Below are 20,439 nucleotides of genomic sequence, written 5' to 3'. Positions count from 1 at the left end.
TGGTCTTCCATGATAACTGGACATGGAGGCTACTTTTGCAGAGTCAGTGGGATCTACAGTACACATAATGAAGTGGGAAGTCTTGTGATTAATTGCTTAGTGTCCCTTTCAGCAGTCCCGTGACTGAAGGAGATACAGACCTCTAGGAAGAGATACACAGAGTCGCCACATCATATAGCCCAACTAGAGAACACAACAATGCACTATAAAAACATAACAGAAATGCATTATTGTTGATTCCTGATAAATCTATATGATGCAGACTTTAAACAATGCATAGATCGCGGACTTTATCATAAAAATGCAGCAGCAGCTTCTTCTGCAGAAAGGACGTTTTGACCTGTTTTGCTTTTTTTTTTTTTTTTTTTTTCCTTTGCGAAAAAAATTTGGACGGAAGAATAACAAAAACTTCGGTGTATCCTCCACATGGGGTGGGGGGGGGGTGGGGAGGGAATTCCTGCTTTCAGAAGATTAAGCAAAATCATGGATTCTGTCACAGTTGCAGCATTGGCGTACAAACCACTTCCACATCACTCCGGGATGCTTTGGCATATACAAAAATTAATTTGTATTGTATGGTATTACCTGATGCTATTTGGAAATATGAGCAACGTTAAACCAATGCTTTAACTTTGTCTTGAATCCAGGATAACCATTTACTTTTCTATATAATTTGTATACGTTTACATGTGCATTTGACATCCTATCCTAGCCTGTAAAATGTTGCTACAATTCAAGAGAAAGCTTGCCAATGCATCAAAGCTTGTCCAACCTGCAGATTGTGTACTGGCTTGACTGGCTCCGAGACAGAACACAGATAATCTTTACTCAATCTGGAAATATATTAACTTTTCATTATTTCTTTTCTTTATTTTTATATAACTTAATTGCAAAAGAAGTGTGGTTTCAACATACTTGGACTCTGTATATCACTTGCAGATCCAGGCAACAGAAAGAGCAATGATTTGTAATGTTTGTGTCTATCTGTATTCCAGGAGTTTAGCAGATGTTTTCTGCTTAGGATGCATCTTTAGAGACAGAAAATGGCGGTCTTTCCTAATATAGAAGACGACACAACGAGAGGCACACTCAGTCGCAATATGGGGTGTCAGATACCCCTGGCAATATCTGTAAAGCTTTAAATGCTTTTGTTAATTAAAGTAGTATCTTGAAGGTCTATTAGAGGCTTGCTCTCTTGTTGCATGAATGGTAAAATGACAAGTGGCACATTTTAAGAGTATCTTTTCAATAAGCTAGTCGTCAAAATCAACGTGCAACACTTAAGGTCAAATTGTTATGATTTAATTCAAATCTTAATAGGAAGTCGGGATTGAGTTTTTTGTCATCGTACTGTTTTACTGGAAAGTAATGCATCTCTAAGCAGAAGCCAATTTAACTGGAACAGATGAGTTTACATTGCAAATCACCCGAATCAAAATGTGGCCCTCTTGACGATATGATTTCAACAAAACACAATATAAAAACAGAACATATCAATACACAGTAACAAAAATGGAGAAAAAACTAAAAACAACTTTCGCAGCTTGCATTGACTGCATACAAACTCACTTAAAATTTAAACAACCAACCAAAAAACTAAAATCCTGTGAACCTAATGCAAAAGAAGTAAAAGCTAAAATCCTAAAATTATAAATTTTCCTTTCCCTACAAGAGATCTAAACTACTTAAAAAGAAAATTGTCTAAGAAATTCCTTTCAACAACAAAGAACAAAAATCTGAAAAAAAAAGATTCAAGTGAATTAAAAGCCAAAACAATAAAATAAAACTTATATGTCATCTAACAACAACAAAAAACAGTCAATGAAAAATGGAATAAAACACACAAGAAAAAACAGCAGCATCGTGAAAGCAAAACCTAGGAAGTCCCACTGCTATTCCTAATCTACTCTAAAGCACTGGAGGGCCATCGCAAAAAACCCTGTAGCGATTTTTTTCAATAAGTTTGTCTTTTTCTTTTTTTCCTCTTTTCTTATTTCCTGTTTCGCAAATTCTCTAGATTTCCCTAACTGGAACTACTCACTACAGTCTAAGGCATGTCCGTTTCCGTCCGCGCGCGTGAATTTCACATTAGCGATCTCGAACTACTTGAACCAGACGGCTTAAAATCGCTTCTTGGAAACAGAGTCCCATTGGAGATCAACAGCAGGGAGTGGCAACGAGGTACGCACAGGGGTGAGACATGTGGGGTCCAGTGGCACAGGGCACCACTGTTTATTGAGTTTAGTCATCAATTAGGTCACTACAATTATCATATGACGTGACTAGCGGTTGTCCCGCCACTCTAGGACTGATTTACTTACTCGTTATCTGCTTTTTGACTACTCTTTAATAAGTAATTTTCTGAATCGAACCAACAAATACCAAAACTAGTTGTTTCTGCACTGCTGTACTGTGGTCTGAAATGTACGATCTAGGCATTATGTGCGAGTTGCTCTTTGAACCTCTGCAGGTCAAAAGAGGCACATTCTGAGTATTTGTTTTATAGTGTAACATCCCTTTCTCAAATGGATGCAATTCCTTTACTGCTCCAGAGTGATTTTATGATTTGTTAAAAAAGATTGCATCTATTTATGCATCTGTCTATTATACATCCGTTTTTTTTTTGGAATTGCAGTCAGAGTATAATTATGTGGCCATGTACACTATATTACGGAATTATTGTATTTCTTAACACATTTTTTTCCACTGCAAACAGATGTGTTTTGTAGTTTTAATTTAGGTAATAGAGTGTATAGTACCACAAACCTCAAAGCTTCAGGACAAATATCTGAAAAGTATTGAGATGTCAAGAATGTCAGTATTTGTTGTAACTAGGCATTTTAAATAACCCCTATTTGACTTTCTACTGACTGTGACCATAATTTATGCTAAAAAGTCACTTCTGGCAGCGTACTTTTTTTACCTTTTCCAGCTCAGAAAACTGTCTAATGTCAATGTTTATTTACATACTTTATTAAATACACATTAGTTGTTATGTTACTATATCAAAGTTTGTGATGATTTTTACATTTTTAGGAAAATAAAATCTACTCCCACAATATACATATTTAAATATCTTTTGATTGTCTTTTGCTTTTCATAATGGAAGACTGGGCTACCTTAGATTGCCCAGTGATCGCCTTAGATTCAGTTAAATGATTAAAAGTACACATTAATTGTTCAAAGACTTGCATTTGATCTCTATACTATAAATCTCTTCACATTTATATATTCCAATTCCTACGCATTATTACTTGTATATGTGGATCCAGTTGCCCTCTGTGTTACTCCAATGGGAAAAGATTGCAAGAAGTAGCCTTAAGCAGTATGATTTTTTAACATTTTTTTTAGTTTTTGTTTTTAACGTACAATAAAAAAAAATATCAAATCTACAACATCGCAAAATTTGATAAATGCTTTTTTTTTTTTTTTTTTTTTTTTTAATCTGTACAAAATTCTTTCGGCAGCTAATAAAATGTCAAAAAAAAAAAAAAAAAAACTAAAAACAAAATAAGTTTGCATATTTTACAAAAGAAAAAACTTTTTTTTTAACTCGCTCATTCTGGCCTTCCAGAAAGTTTTAAAAAATAAGAATTTGTTATATTACGTGCACAAAAATAATGCTTTGTATCTGTTTTTTGTTTTGTATTTTTCTTATTTTTATTTAATTTTTTCTATTTTTTTTCTTTTTCTGTTATTAAAATAGACATCTTCACAGAAATCCCCCACCTTTGGTTGCTTGACTCTGAAGAAAAGTCTTTAAAGAAGTAAGAGTCTGTCCGTAGAGTCTGTGTGGAGCCGACTCTGAGCTCCCCCACAAGGGCTGCTGCTCACCTGGCCTTGCTGTACCTTCTCGTTGAGGAAAGACTAGGGAAAGAGACAGCAAAGACACACGTGTTAAAATATGGCTTGTACCTGAACATACAAACTGTAGAACAGGATGGATTTTATTGCTTTGAAGCTCAAATTAACTCCTGGTACTGGGAACAGCACACTTTACACAGATAATTATTATAGGTTTTTAAATCTTTCTAGCTTGTAATTAATAATTGCTACTAAGACCTCCACTCCCACCCTGGTACTGGGGACGGAGAGATGCAGACAACCTACAACGTTACACCCAAAAGGTGCACCGTCTGGCCCGCTGCTTTTCACACGGTTGGCCCCTAAACACAAACCGCAATGTTTGTTGTCCCTGTGCCTGAAACAGGCCCATAATAAGGTGGTCATGGCGGTCAGAGTGCTGCAACACCCGCACACACACACACACACAAAGGCACACAAACACTCACAAACACTCACGCGCGCACACAGCACCTCCGCTTCACTTGCTGTGCTGGTAGGAGTAGGTTGTGTGTTCTGAGGTCGTCTCTATGGCAACCTGCTGCTGTTGACCGCTGTTTTCCTGCAAAAAGACACGGGATTCAGCGCGCTCGTTACAGCGACCCCAGCCATCCTCGACCTCAAATGACGAGAACCTCGCTCGTACCCATGTATGGGAAGAAGAAGCCCCCGTTTCCATAATCAATACGATCAGGGTTTTCAGCCAACATAAAGTCACGAGGGCTCTCTCCTAAACTGTAGAAAAACTCAATACAAACTGATTCCCTCACGCTCAACTGTCCTCAAAAAAAGTCGTTGCATTTGTTGTGCTCAGTGATTTTGTCCAGATTGCTTACCTCTACGGAGACACTGGAGGGAGGCACTGGGGTGTATTGTGGGATATAAGTCCCTTGCATAGTTGTGTTGGCAGGCATGTACTGTTAGAGAGAGAGAGAGAAAGAGAGAGGGAAGGGGGCTAAGTCAGTCTGAAACCACAGCAACATTGTCTCAGCTTGCAGATCAGTTTGAGACCGATGGTTTCACATGCTGCCGCATTGCTTTATGGGTTAAGCGAGTCTGTAACAGATCAATATTATACTAAAATGTGTTATGTTTTTCCCTGGCCCACCCAGATGGGAGTATTACTGACTCAGACATGCAAGGTAATCAGGGCAGTGTGAGGTCAAATGGTATCATATCTTTTTACATTTTTAAGCAGTAGTTGCATTATTTTCATATATATGCTTCTCTAAACAGTGTGGTGACACTCAACTGCCCACACATCTATGCCGATGATAAGTCTTTAAAGGACCATGGGGACCCTGACCCCGACCCTGTCCTCTGCAGCCACTGACCGTGCCCGTACTGCCCAGTGAGAGGTGGCTGAGCTGCTGACTGATTGGCCCCATCATGGAGGTGGGCTGGATGGACATGGTGTGGTCCATCGTCGGGGTCAGGACCGTCCCCTGGACAGACAGAGGGACAGACAGGCAGTAGTGAGACAGTACAAGGTACACTTCAGACAGGATGACGCTTTTCTGCGTGACTTCAGACCTTCCCAAAACCTCCCCGTGCAGAACTAAGCATCGTATCGTCTGTAATACTTCACTTTGTATGGGTACTTACTGCGGGTTGCATGAGGTACGACTGGTGGTGCATCCAGGAGGGACTGTGTACCTAGAGGAGGGAGAAGAAATAGGCTCATACAATGCAGCGCCATACAGGGCAACGTAACGCAGCACTCCTGTACCATCACATATGCTGAAGTGCACGTTCTGCTTGTATTGCTCTTCAATTTAAAACGGCTTTGCGTCAGAAATTGAGAGATCGAACCTGACAGCGGGAGCTTTAGGAGCTACATTCGAGTTAATGGCTGGATTAAAACCGGGAGTGACAAATGAGTCTCCCTTTACACAATGTGTCGCAGACTGGGGAGATGTGTGACATTTTAAAAAGGCGGGCAGACCGTTAGTCCAATGATTTCATTTTATTGTTCTGTTCTTTTAAGTGTACCTATGACGTGTGCGCAGTAAGAGGCAGGGGGGGCACTGACCTGGTAGGATGAGACAGGGGAATGGATGTAAGGTGGGATGGATGTCTGAGCGATCATTCGGTTTGGAGTGATGCTGTATGGAGATGAGTAGAACCTGCAGACATAAGAGCAGAGAGGCATTCACCACGACAACCAATGACTGCACTGTACACCTGGCCTAACACCACCTCACTTCAGGGAGAATGGTCTTGTCATACAAGCATCGTTTCTAAAACACAAATAATGTCAATGGAAACATCATGCCCCCCAATTTGTTTAAGTTTATAGATGTTCAATGTGAGCTAAGGTGGGTAACCCTGGCAGCTATTTGTATCCCAATACAATACATTTGTTTTATAATAATATATACTGAAGATGATGTATACATCAATCCACTGCTGGATGAAGGCCTCCCCAAGATGTTTCCACTTCGATCTACAGCTTCTCTTTTCCATGTCATGCCTGCAACGTTTATGTCATCTTCCTCTTTTATGTGGTCGTCTTCTAGGTCTGTTTCATCTCTTGTGATCCATTCCATAGCTTCCTATATGTTCCTATGTATATATGTATAGACTATACATTGCAACATCATGTTATTAATTAAGGGGCTACTGCAAGCTGGCATTGAAAACACCAGACCTACCCATTCTGCAAGGCTGTGGTGGGGTCGTATGTTAACGTCATTCCTCCCTGAGGACACAAAACAATCACTTATGAAAAAGTACAAGGCTTCATCAACAAAAACGCGATTTATTTCAAACCTCCTGTATTTACGGCATTCCAGTATCTAAACAAGATTCTGCCTTCCCTAAATGATGTGCATATCATGTGGCTTTTTCACCCCAGGTTGGATTTCAAATTTTGCCCATGTGAGAAATAGACAGCTAATCTGGTTTACCGTCTCGCCATCCCTGGGCCAGGGCCGTCCATTCTGCAGGTACTTCCCCTGGTTCTGCCTCTTTTTCTGTCCCCCGTCAGCAAACTTACACAACAATGGTTCCGTGGGTACTGAATGACAGGAGAAAAGGACACAAAGACACAAAAGAAAACAACAAACGACAAAAAAAGAAAACCATGAGATTTAGATTAGGGCAGGGACTCCAGTGCTTAAAATGAAAGCTCTTACTACAAACACTGATTCACCACATGTTTGTATGAGTTTGCATGAAACTGCACGGAAGCTGGATAAATTGGCCTCCGTCTTCTTTTATGTGGATTGTAAAATATGTCCCCGGTTCCCCAAAAGGCCTCCTAATTAAGCCAGGTCTATACAAAACTGGAGGACGAAATCAGTGATTTGTTAGTCAGCTAAACCGTACTCTCTAATTGTGTCAATGCTACAATGTCTGCCACATGTAATTACTGTTAAAAATAAAAAAAGATAAAACAAAAAGCCACCAAAAAAAATAGGATATGCCTTGCCTGGTACTCCTGGGGGAGTTTTGATATATTTCCCATTAAAATGCTGAATGATGGCTTCGCATTTCTCTGTGGACTCCATCCTGAAAAGACACAATGAAAAAAAAATAAAAAATAAAAAATGGTTGTTTTCGCCAGCAGAGGGCACCACTCCTAAAACTAGAATTTCTACAATTTTTTTTAAAAAAAAATACAAAAACCAGATGAAGCTCAAACTCTCAGAGAATTTTTACCTCAAGCAACTCAAATATATAATAACTATTCAAACCACCCATATACTAACATTAACGTGGCTATTTCACCTACTACTTGTGGCTACAATTCAGTACTACAGCGATGTCTTCCAAAGCACCTATGGATCGTAATCTCTCACACCGGTGCCCCATGCCGGTAGATAGATAGAATCTTCTATCATTTCATCTGGGTGTAAGGTCGAGGGAGTGTCCCCCCTCCCAGGGGGGAGGAGAAGGAAAGATGTGAAGTATTTGTTTAAAAAGGAACAGGTTTAAACTTTTAATTTCTTAGCAGACGCCCAGGGTGACTTACAAAATATTAGCTCAATACTTTTCATCTTACTTTGCCAGGGTTCATCTCACTCCTCTTTTGTGTCTGATTGTTTGTATTTCTATTTTAAACTTGCTTCAGAGGAGACCTGCTGAGCCCTGCCAGGCAAGAGAGCAAATATTGTTTTTGTCCTCCTTGTAAGTAAATCAAAAAAATAAAAACAAACCAAACAAAATGTCACCTTAGGTTGTAACGAGTGGCAATCTCTGATTTGTGTATGGAATTCAGGAGCACACTTCCCCGTCCAACTCTGACAGGCTGTATCGAGAGCTCACAGAAACGGGGAGACGGGGAGAGAGAGAGAGGTGGTTGTACCTGGCGAAGCCCACTCCGCGGCTGGTCCCGTTGGCGTCGCGGAGGATGCGGGTGGAGATGACCTGGCCGAATGGCTTCAGCATGGCCTCCAGCTCCTGCTCATCCATGGACAGGGGCAGGTTGGAGATGTACAGGTTAGTAGGGTCCTGCTCCTGTTGCTGGGAGACAAGAGGGACGCCATTTTAGTCCCCATTAAGAAACGCTCCCCCGATCCGTGCGGACAACAGGCACACACCCCAGAGGTTTGTTATCGCTACAGCAGCGCCAGCGGTGACACACTAAGGTACCACGAACGTCACAACCGAGCTCGTCCCTTCATTCACTCGTGGTGACCCCAAGGGATGGGCGATGGGGGTCCCGAGTTCATCCCTGGGGAATAGGTTGCCGTTAGAATTGGGGTGACCCAGCAAAAAGAAGAGAAGCGCACACAGTCCTGCAAAGGCCCCTGAAATTACTCTGAGGACACACCGTACATGTTAGCGAAGTGACCGCTTATTTGTGGCGATATGGGGCAAGGTGCAGACAGATAGGACATTGAGAAGCTGCTTATTTTGCTGGGGAGAGAGGAAATGGTTTAATATAATTGACTGATATTACAATAGATCATTTGACTTGGCAGAAGAGAAATCAGATTGTGGGATGGCAGTATCTCTATTCAGACTGTAAAACAATGACTGTACTTTGTGCTGTACGTGTTCTTACATAAAAATGTAACATTTAAATGGTTACATTTCTATAGAAACAAATATAATGCACACCCTTCAAATAATTACTTCTTCACTAGCCGACTGAAAGAAGAGGGGAAGAAAAAAAAACGCTCCAACGTCAGCTTATTTAAAAAAAAAAAAAAATTAAAAAGGGATCCTTGTGCAATTTCCTGGAAGCAGACAGGAAACCAGGCTGGAACAAGAGTGGATCAGCAACTTAACAGCGTGAGAGAGAGGTGGGGGCTGGAAGAGGGAGAGTGGGAGGAAGTGACCCAGAGGAATGGAGGAGAGTCAGCAAAAATGAGACTGGGAAGAGAAGCAGAGAGGGCAGGAAGGGGAGGAGGGAGTATGAGAGAGGGAGAGAGGAGGACGGAGGGAGAGCTCAGGAGGAGAGGACGGGACTTAAAAAAGGAGGGACAGGCAGGAAGAGAGAAGGCGGGGGGGGAGATGGCGATGAACAGAGGAGAAGAGCGAGGGAGGGAGGGAAGGAGGAGATAGTAGAATGAGGCTGCCTGGCTGTACTTCATCTGAACTCCTTTCCCCGGGGAGTCCCCTCTTCCCCTTCCAAAAATTTGATTTCACAACTGTTCCTTGTGTTAAAAAAAGAAAAAGGGAAAAAAAGGATCATTGTGTGCCTCTCCAGATACAGGGGGGCAGGCTGCCAGTGGACCGGGGGAAGAGGCTGCTTTAGCTCACACTTTCGCTGTTGATGCTGCACTGCGCTGCCTTATTTTTTTTCTCCTGGAGATCTGACTGCTTATTGTTCACCAGAAACCAGGCAGCATTATTTACTATCTTAGTTTGTATCTTAGGTCTAAAATTAGAGCCCAGTGGTCATTTCAGAAAAGCAAAATCCAGCTCCAGGGAAACAGCATGGATTTCACGGTTCGTTTTTAGCATACAACCCCAGCGTGACCACAGATAGATACTTTTTGTGCTCTGAGTGGATTACTCCTTGCTTGAACACTTAAAACCCAAGAACTACCTGATCCTGCTAAGGCACACACTCGTATCATGATATAAAGGCTATTCACTGTATTGTTCATATAAATAACAGTTTTTAAACTTGAATTGTTATTACTTGAAAGAAGCCAGATCATTATTTTTCTTTTTCACGAGAATCTAGAATCAAATAATGGGCTATGACTAATGGAACATGACCTCAATTCTACAGCCCTTAAACCTTGAAAATTAAAAAGGGTGGGTTTATTTGGATGAAAGAAATCAAATAAAATAAAACTAAAAATGGACACATTATAGTCAAACACTTTCTTGGATTCAGTCTCTCTCTGGGCTCATACAACTACAGAGCTTGCTTTCCAAGTCACAGACGGTGGTAGGTTCAGATGTGCCGTGGCTAGACAACAAAGGCGTATATTTTATGTTGAATTTAGCAATGACAACAGTCTGATGGACAGGGCCATCTCCAGACACACGCAGACTGGGTTCTGTCTGTCGGCGGCACCGATACCACCACCCAGTTCCACACGTCTGGAGTGCATAGAGACAGGCTAGATCGTGCACAGGTGCCGTCTGACGGGCCCGCATCGCCGGCTGTGCCCCCAGAGATGTTGCAATCGCTGGCAGAGGCTCTAACACAAGCCAGGGGGGAATGATTAATGTCGGTCCCGCAAAAGGAAAGGGAGTGTGTCGCCAGGCCAGACGGGAAGAGCTTGGAGCAGTGGAAGGGCGAGGACGCAACACGCCTCCTAACCTGAAATACCATTCATGAAATCCCCGTAGTGTGTGTGTGAGAGAGAGAGAGAGAGGGAGGGAGAGTCACAGACTTCTATGCTGGGAACAGGCCCAAACCCCGCCATTCCTGGGCTCAATCCATTACCTTTTAGTTGTTTCAGTTTTTTTTTTTTTTTTTTAACCATTAAATTCCTTGGAATACAATACACTTACAGAGAGGCGAGCTAAAATTTCCAATTCCAGACTCCTGTTGGGTTTCTTTTTGAGGTTTCTCACAGTGCACTGCCCTCTTTGTACTTAAACTAGTATTTTTTTGTCCTAATTGCACATAATTGCAATTATTTACATGTTTTTTTATTTTGTTTTTCTTAACTTGTTTGTTAGTTGGTTTTCCATGCAAGCATTATAGGTTTGTGTGTACTGCTCCCAGAATGGCCACTGTAACCCTTTGGAGTCACAGAAAGGTCATCAAAAGGGGGGGGAATCAGGGCAGAAGTAGGTCAGAATACAGCAGTAGTTGTTGTCATTGTTGTGAAACTATAGATAGTCTAATATTTACAGAGTAAGGAATTAATTCAGATTATGTTTAACACTGAACCATTCTGCACAGGCGTGGGCTATTTACTTCATAAAAGAAAGCTTATAAAAAAAACAAAATGTATATATAAAATCAACGCATGAACAGTTTTACCGATGTGTCCATAGCTGCCCCCAGGACATCAGACTTTTTTGTGCCAAATCACTATCACCTTTAACAACAGGTCCGACCATCTGCTTGCCTGGCCCTGCGATCCGGCTGTGTGGGTTTACGGTCAGACTATGTAGGTGCGGTGCACTAGATTTTCAATTACAATCAAAGGGGGAGAGGGAGTGAGTGGTGAAACTACCGCTGTTGTAGTGGGACAGGTCCCAGAACCATAGGGGCAGGCTGCAAAGAAAAGAAAAAAAAATCTCTCTAGCTCTTTATTTAGCTGAATCAGGTTCTCACTCTCACGATACAGCTTCACTGACCGTCAACAACAACAGCCAAGAAACGGGGCTTCTTTCCGGCCTGCATAATGGTTTTGTCGACATGCTTATTTTAAGCAACGTAAGCGGCCGCACTGTGGAAGAGAAAGCTATCTCTGCAGGCAGCTAATGATGTTATTCCCAGGGCAGGAAATTGTTTTGACCAAACTTTAATTATTTTATGACTGAACCATTTGACAATCGGATGGAGGCGTCTCCCAAGTGGGATCCAGGGGAAGGGTTGAAGGGAAATCCTGTAAACTCCATTACAGGTTTTTATTTAATCAAATGATTGCATTTTACTGCTTCTCTGCATTAAATGCCGTGTAATGATTATTTTGGCATTCTGGATGCATTTGTTGACTGCGTAATATGCACCGTAAGCATCGTTACAATGCATGCAATTTGCATTTTGGATGTATCCATATAGTAGAGTAATGTTACATTTTCCGTGCCACTAAAAATAAATAAATACATTTGAAAACTCTATCCCTTTAACTTGGGCAGTGCTTTCTAAACCACTGTGACACAGAGCACTTCAACTCATAACAAAACAATCAAGTATTTATTTAAGTGACCTTCCCTTCTCTCTCCCTCCTCCTTTGCAGTGGGAAAGCCTGCAATTAACAAAGCTTGTGATGTATGCAGGAAATGTCACACAACACTTGTCAAGCCAGTCTGTTGAGGTGCTGTACATAACCGGGGCTGTGCTGACGTCCACGCAGTGAGGCGGTACACCGATCGTGACAAACTCATCTCCTGCTGTTATTGCCGAATTTTTTTTATTCTCTTCACCCGTAACTACCATCAAGGCGTTCCCAAACACCCTGGAAAACAGCAGATTGCCCAGCCCCTGCCCCCACCACCCTCTCTACCCCAAGCCCTGATATAAGAAAGTAAGTTGTTCAAGTTTAAAAGTGTACCTTTAGTAAGAGGCAGCGTAGTTTTTGGAAAAGATAAGCAATATATTATCACTACAGATGATAATACGTTTCCTGGTTGATCTACAATACTCCTTTTTATTCTGGTTTTTAGTTGGTATTTTAGAAAAACTGGGACCCATTTTGTCACATGTTGGGAAGAAAGCATATTAATAACTATTGAATGCAGAGCAGTGATAAAGTTATGCAATGGAATAGCCAGTTGATGTGCCAATGGTTGTGAGGGGTCATCGCCAGAGACCAGTGTTAATATTGGTATTGGAGGGCGCTGGAGTGCAATGCTGCTAGTTGTGTCATTTACATAACCAAACACTGATTACTTGCCAGATCAATGTTGCTGTGAGATTAAACGATCACAAACCCACTTTGTAGTCTACCATCTATCATGTATTTGCATATCCACTATTCTGGCTTCAAGATGAGAATAAAAATAGCAAAGCACTGAATCAATTTCTCCAGGTGTTTTAGGGTTTGAAAATATTTCTAATTACAGTAGTGAGTAATGCATTCAAAACATAATACTATGTACATGTAGTTTTATAAAAATACATAAGGCTTTTCGAAAATAATCTTGTTCCATCTAAATACACAACTGCTTTCAACTTTGAGTACCTATAGATGTTATCACAATTCCCAAATGTCAACAGGAGTTTTAGCCTGCTCAGTCTTGCATGTATTTATGAAGCAAAGCAAACTGCTGGTAGTGCTGGATAAAGGGCTAGGGCCAGAGCCAACTGTAGACCTCTAGACATCACAGATGACAAGAGAAGCAAAATACATTAAATGCATCACGTTATGCTGTATTTTATATGTAAGAGAAAAAAAAAAAGATATGCATCTCTTGACCACAATCGGGTAAACCTATCAATAGACCATTAGAATATAGCAGAGTTCCACAACAATACATAGTTACTGACGTCATGTGACTAACAGAAATGCAACTGACGTCAAGAGACAGAAAGGCCAGCCCTGCTGGGAAAGGCTGACTAAGAACAGGTTTGAAACACTTCACTGTACTGGCTGGGGACTACTGTAGCCAAATCAGAGTTAGTTAAAGCCAGTTTTACCAAAGCAGAGAGCATGGCTGGTCATTTTATTAAGTTATCCCCTGGGTCCAGAAGAGGGGGGGTGCACGGGACAGGCTGGCCATTTGCACGCCTGCTAGGAAGCCCTCCCACAATGGGGGGCTGTTGACTGCAGCCCCCATCACAAATGGGGAATTAGCTGCTGGGGTTGAGCACAGTCTGGCCTATTGTCCGGAGCGCTTTTACAGCAGGCTCTGGGGCACGCTCCCAGAGCTCTCTCAATAGGGTGCGCTGAATGGCAGAGAGGAATCACTTTAATGGGACTACAAGAACCCCTTTCATGCACAGACACCCACACAATGGCTGGCTGACGACTGTGCAGTCCAGCTAATGGGGCACAGGGAGGGAGGGAGGGAGGGAGAGAGAGAGAGACACCGCAAGAGCCTCCCCTACAACTCTCTTTCCGGATGGCTCCCTAGTAGTTCTCTGTTCATTCATCAAGGTTCCTCTGACCTTTGTTGTGGGGTGTCCACCAGTTCCTGGGTTGATGTGAACACAGTGGCCTTTTAACCACAGTGGGAGAGATAAAAAGATCGAGGTGTTTGTACAAAAGCATATTGGGTTGGGCAGCGAGGAGATGCCATGGAGCAATGTGCCCCGGGGCGGATTGGACGCAGATGGCTAGAGGACCTTTAGAAAAGGGGGTCTCTTCAGTTGCTAGGGTTGTGGGATATTTGGGAAATGTTTTCCTCCACCTTCATGCCATACTGTGACCTGCACATGTAGAGGTCATGTTAAAGGTGGCCCAGGGAAGTAGAATAAAAGGGCCACGCTGGGATTTATGATCCACTGTGTATGACTCATGAGATCATAAATCGAACCCATGTTAATTAGGGTGTTTTACAGCTCTGGAATCCTGACCCACTAAAAGGAAATAATGAATGGTGTGTTGGAGTCGCCGGACAGTCTAGCAGACCAATAGTCACAAGAATGGGAAGAGAGGAACTCGTCCATATTGGAGTAAATACATGCCTAAGCCACAATTTAATCCATCTGGAAGGCCAATAGTGCGTACAGGAATTCCTTCTAGTAAGGAAATCATCCCTGCAGTCCACAAAATATGTAAGCCTTCCCTCTCCCCACAGCAGGCGAGAAAGTGTCAGCCAAATGACCAATTCATGTTATTTAATAGGCATGTCATATAGAGGAGCTTACCTTGGCCATCTGGGCCTGTACTCCACTGGCCTTCAGTGCCGTCACTGCTTTCTGTGCCGCGGCAGGACTGTCAAAATCCACGAAGCCATAACCTGCAAGACACCACAAGGTCACCGGGCTGCCCTGCCTGTCCGGGACAGACGGCTTCATTTGTCTGGGGCCTACGCAACTAGGATCAAAAACAGCCAGACACTTCTCAGTTCATGTGTTTGCTTACATTACTTCACTATGTATGGCTTGGTCGTCTCAAAGAAATTTAACAACAGGTCTATTTTTCTTTGCAAATCCAACCAGATGATGTGAGGTTCACTGGTGTGGTGCGCAATATATACACCCTCAGTCCCTAATGCAGTGTCCATTCACAAGCCAGTCACACACAGCATAGCAAACCAGCATCACTGCACCCAGCACCGCCGGATGAACGATAGAGAACGCTGCACTCACCTTTGCACTTGTTGGTGGTCTTGTCCAGGATGGCCTTGGTGGACACAATCTTCCCATACCTGAGAAAGCCAGAGAGGGCAGAATGAGGGGTTTGAATGATCAGGCACCTCGACACATATCTAGACCTAGTGGTTTGTTTTTTGTTTTTTTTAGGCCCTAAATGGTGTGATGTGGTCTATGCAGCTTTTTACATTGGCAAAGAAGTCCAGTAGCTTACTGGTGCTACTTCACCATCTTTCAGACCCCTACTTTATAATCCCTGTTCCATTTCTTGCATTTCACTCTGTTTCGAGCCCCGTCTTTTGATGCCGTTTCACAGACTACATTCTACTAATCTCTCAGGATACCCTCATCCTATACTATCCCCCCCTCCAGTTCAACAGTTCACTCCACCATGCATATTAGTCATAAACCATGGAGCTCTGATTTTTTTTCTACAGTGCCGAGGGGCTGCAGGATTGTCCCGCTGAAGCAGCACCAGTGTAATGCTGTGTCGCACCGGCTGGCCTTGGCCGGTGTACTGTGGTCCCCTGAGCACCACAGGCAGGAAGCGTTCTGTACAGCACTGTCGAGTCCTGCACTGCATTAAGCTGTAGTCAGTCCTACAGCATTGTTCCTGGTAGAGCTTCACAATGATCTGCAGCTCTGCATTGTGCTGTAAAGCGTTGCAGGGTGTTAACAAAAGGCACTGTACTGTATTGTATTGTACTAACTGCATTGCATGTGTGTGTGTGTGTGTGTGTGTGGAGGGCAGGCACTCCTCTGGCATGGAGCGCAACTGTAACCCGATCCCTCTCCCAGTCCTGCGCTGGCAGGGCTCCACGCTGCTGCCCTGCTCTCTCCCTCTGACAGTCAGGAATGAGGCGAGGCCCTGCCCACTGGGTCCTATTGCCCCAGACTGGCGCGGCCTGTCAGCACAACACAGCCCAGCACAGCCACGCACACAAAGGCTGCCCTGTCGCTCTGCTGGCACGACACACCAGGCGGCTGGCAAGACCTCTGTGTACCTGGCAAGGGCTTTACAGAGGTGCCGGGGGGCAGATCTTTACCGGGCTTTCTGTAATGTACAGAAGCTATCAGCAACAGGCTGACAATCTCTCGCTCTCAATTGCAAGTGCTCAAAGCAATCTTCAAAAAGTTTACCATCATGCCAAGTGTACACCTGCTTTATTATTATTTAACTAAAGAAAACCAGACCATGCGTTTATGCAATGCTTCATGCTTTTTTAATTTTAAGGTGCTAATTTAACAAGTGCCCACATTTCCAGAGTCGTTTTTGTAATGGATCACTTTACATTAGTCAATCATAGTGTGCTCGTGAATACATTATGAATATGGGTGGAATGCGATGCTGTGTCACAGCGAGATTTCAATTGTGCCTCTTCTATTCCAATTGTCAATCCCTCTCACAATTACATGATACCGGCTTGGCCCGGAGAAGCTACATTGTCTTCTGGTTTTCTTACCAATCCGGCTTTCAGTCACTTAATAGAACTAATCATTAGCATATTTAGTCAAGATAAATGTAGCTTCTTGTAACAATTAATGTAATGAGGAAAGGTATGCAGAAACCTCTGCAATCTTCATGTTCTCAGTTTCAATGTTAGCTTCATTAGTTTATATAATTTTCCTCAGTCCTGTTATTGGGTATCCAAATGGAAACAAATGGCACTCAAAGAACAAAATACCATTAATTATTCCAATGAATGAGAATCCTGACAGGACAGGAAAATCACTGCTTTGCCAAAGGACAGGGCTTCCAAACTCCTTGTAGAAAAGCGACTGCAGTCCGTACACTCACACGCACGGCAAACAGCCTATAGATCTTTGTTACAGCCCCAGCTAATTGCAGACCACTTCAGGAATGTGTAAAAAGGGTGTTTATACAAGAGGCCTGCTGATATGGCATGTACTTCCCTCCAGCTTTCTGTGGTTTGCTCACTATAAAGTTGCTGAATGTCACCAAAAGCGGAGCGTGCTCTGTGTCTGTTTTTGTAGTTATTAACAGTTATTAACTCGTACTGATTGATTGAAACAAACACACAAACAAATAAATAAATAAATAAAATGAGCTCTTTGGTCAGGGGAATTCAGTTCAGGGAAAATCTGTGGTGCCATGAATTGCCTGAACTCCTGGTTAAAATGAAGAATCCATATCATATTGACCATCACTTGCATGCTAATGGTTTTATCAAGACCCAGCAATAGTATTATTCTGTTACAAAGGAGAAATAAGTTAACATTGTAAAACTAACATAATTGATTGTTCTGTGCTGTTCCACACAGATACAAACTATTATTAGTCATAACCAGCTTTCTTTGCCCCAAAACACAGCAGCCACAATGTGATGGTTATTCTTAGCATCTTGTTTTTTTTTAGTGCATCAGACTAAGTCTAACACCTCTGTCTGGTATGACTGAGGAATAAATGAAGGTGTGCAGACAGACACAGACAGAGTGCCAGGCACACCTTGAGCCCAAGGCACAGTGTGGGGGGCGCCCGGCCGTGTTTCTTGGCAGAGTGGCGCACAGCACAGCAGGCTGGGAGAGCTGATATCGCTCACAGCACAGGAGCAGGGGAACAATGTCCTGGCTATGCTTCTCTCAGGGTCCTGATCAAAGCCTAGGCTATCACACTTACTCACACACAGAAACACAGGCAGAAATCAAGAGCCAATTGCACACTGAGCCACAATTACTCTTTCTTCTCCTTCTCATTATTCACCATAATTATGTATCCTTCTATCTGTTATTAGCTATTACTTTATAAATCATTCTTTAAAAAGATTTGCCATGCTTTGTCAGATTTAATCACTAATACCTCTACAAATACACTTATTTTTTTCCCTGTTGAAGCAAATTCATTATATCCAAAATTCATCGAACCATCTTGCTACTGGTATCATTACTGATACATCAGAATAATTATGTACGTGTGTACGTGGGTCTTATTGTTTTCTTATTGTTGGACCCTTTCTGTGGGGTGTTTTCTAGGGGGAAGCTGCCCAAGTATTAGGTTGTCCACAGGTACATTCCAGTGGCGATCGTTTCCTGTCACAGACAGTAACAGCTACACGGAAATACGCCACAGAAAGGTTAAACAGGGAGGCGGCGCTGTGCGTGTACTTGGGCTGGCATGCCTGTGAATCGCCACTGGGCCTGGAATGTGGAACCTTTGACCGAATGACTAGCGGTTTCAATGGCTTTGTGGGGGGGCGCGAGAAGGCCTTTTCAACTTTGACCCAGTTTACAAGGTCTATTTTTCCCCTTCAACTTTAATTCCATTCATTCCCATCTGACACTTCCTCTCCCCCCGCCACATCCCCTGCTTTCATAACCCTCTCCCTCCCTCTTTCCTTCCAGCCTCCAGACCACATTTCCTGCTCATGTCCTTACACTCTTTACATCCTCACTTTCCACATCTTTCTCCTCCTCTCTCACTGCCCCCCCAGTCTCTCTCGCTCTCTCTCCCTCTCTCTATTGTCCTTCTCTGCAGTGTTTCACTCTCTCTCCCTGGGCATCCATTTTTCTCTTCATCCTGATCCATACGCTCTCGTTTCTCTCTTTCTGTCCTTCTCTCTTTCTTTCTCTGTTTGTCTTTCTCTTTCCCCCAGGGTTCTGTGTTTCCTGTTGGGCTGGGCGGTCTCTCATGGGCAGTCTCTTCCAGACAGCTGTAAAAAGAGCAGATTACTCTCTCTCTCACTCTCTCTCTCTCTTCCACTCCCTCTCTCTGGTCAGCCACAGTGATTTTCATTACTATGCTTTGGGCCTCATTTGTCAAACTTCTGGTTTGCTTTTTTCTGAAGTAAATTCTGCTTTGATCCTCAAAGTTCAAGACCTGGACTGCACATGTGCAACTGCGTCTGCGACTTCGTATATACGGTTTCTGAACTCGGCATGTTCGAGCACCTATCCTGAACTCCCCTCTATACCCACACACCCACATTTTGATCTCCGCAAATATGCGTCTAAAGAAGCTGCCGATGTACAGAAAAGATCCATATGTTACAACATAGAGCAAGACCACATGTTTAGTAAGATACTCACTTCGGGAAAACTACTTAATCCATTCAGAAGAACCGGTTAACTCAATCAGAACTTTAATTTGATTCAAGGATTATGTATTAAAGAGAAGTCCAGGATGTACCAACACAAGTACAGCACCATATTGGGGAAAATAAACCGCAATTAAAACAAATAAACACAAAAACCAACCAACTTTCAAACAAACACGCACGCATTGAACAAAAGCCTTCCTAGCTCTGTCCTTCTGGGATGGGCGGCCCAGATTGGACACAGTACAGCACAGAGCGCAGAAACCACTGCCATGGTTGGATGACAGAACCCATGGTTCTTGCAGGGGGCTGCATTAAGGTTGTCCTCAGGAATTTACAACATGAGGGTGCTAAATGATGTGGAGGGTGAGAAAGTAACAGGGGGCGGCTAGTCTTGAGGAAGCCAAAACATATGGTGTTGACCCCCCCCCGACCACCCCAGACACCTACAGTAGGCTATTTAAAAAGTACTTCAGAGTTATTATATTTAAAATCCTACATATGATAGTGCAGGAAAAATACAATGATGGAAGTGCACCTTTGTGGCATTCTTCTTGTTGCACACATTTGGGAGGGATGGTGATGAGGTAAAAGGTCAAAACATATCAGGCTGAAACAATAGGGGGAAGGGGATCAATTTAGCACCTTCATGTGCTAAACAAACACATGAAGAAATTAGTAAATCAAGGAATAAAGGCAGCCCAGGCAGCATTTCAATGCCTGTCTATGCATCTATGGAAAAAAGGCCAAATATTTCCCTATTTTCCAGACAGCAGAGCTCAACCAGCCAGCTCAAGCAAAGGGAAATGCAGGCTTAAGTAGCAGCCTCCCCTCTTGCCAATGTCAGCGTCAAATTACCATGTCAGAGTGTCAAAGAGTGGGACACCCAGTCAGGGGCATAAAGAAAGAGGGGGGAACTGGATGGAAAGTTGTTAATGTTTGAGGAAACTTGTGCTGTAAAGAGAAGGGCGGGGGCATAGAAAGTTTTGTGCAGTTTGGTCTGGTTTGAAATTGACTGGAGAATGATTTGGACATTATTATTATTATTATTATGTAGCCTCTCCCCCATGCTTTTATTGAAAGAGCTGAAACTAACGCAGGAATATGCCAAGCTGTTTGGACAGGCTGGGCTCACTGGTGCCAGCCGGAAAAGCCCTGTTCGCATCGGTCTGCTGCTGAAAATCTCCTGTGGATTTT

General features: G+C 42.9%; 1 protein-coding gene across 4 annotated transcripts in view; it reads right to left on the bottom strand.

The window, feature by feature from the left end:
• Positions 1 to 332: 332 nt before the first annotated feature.
• The window catches only part of rbms2b (RNA binding motif, single stranded interacting protein 2b), a 42,223-nt gene continuing 22,116 nt past the window's right edge, over positions 333 to 20,439 (bottom strand). For 2 of the 4 annotated variants that reach the window (XM_066708435.1, XM_066708438.1), the window contains exons 3-14: positions 15,188 to 15,246; positions 14,744 to 14,835; positions 8,153 to 8,310; positions 7,277 to 7,356; positions 6,753 to 6,862; positions 6,498 to 6,544; positions 5,876 to 5,969; positions 5,449 to 5,499; positions 5,178 to 5,288; positions 4,680 to 4,760; positions 4,303 to 4,405; positions 333 to 3,867 (exon numbers count right to left, since the gene is read on the bottom strand). In XM_066708435.1, coding sequence (XP_066564532.1) covers positions 4,325 to 4,405; positions 4,680 to 4,760; positions 5,178 to 5,288; positions 5,449 to 5,499; positions 5,876 to 5,969; positions 6,498 to 6,544; positions 6,753 to 6,862; positions 7,277 to 7,356; positions 8,153 to 8,310; positions 14,744 to 14,835; positions 15,188 to 15,246 — 964 coding nt within the window. In that variant the 3' untranslated portion in view covers positions 333 to 3,867; positions 4,303 to 4,324. Of the gene's footprint in view, positions 3,868 to 4,292; positions 4,406 to 4,679; positions 4,761 to 5,177; positions 5,289 to 5,448; positions 5,500 to 5,875; positions 5,970 to 6,497; positions 6,545 to 6,752; positions 6,863 to 7,276; positions 7,357 to 8,152; positions 8,311 to 14,743; positions 14,836 to 15,187; positions 15,247 to 20,439 lie in introns of all 4 variants that reach the window. The other 2 variants (XM_066708437.1, XM_066708436.1) reach the window with 2 other exon arrangements.

This window comes from Amia ocellicauda, chromosome 7 (genome assembly GCF_036373705.1).
Source record: "Amia ocellicauda isolate fAmiCal2 chromosome 7, fAmiCal2.hap1, whole genome shotgun sequence".
Lineage (NCBI taxonomy): Eukaryota > Metazoa > Chordata > Actinopteri > Amiiformes > Amiidae > Amia > Amia ocellicauda.
Note: the sequence above shows the minus strand (reverse complement) of the source record. Positions and strands in the feature narration are given on the sequence as shown.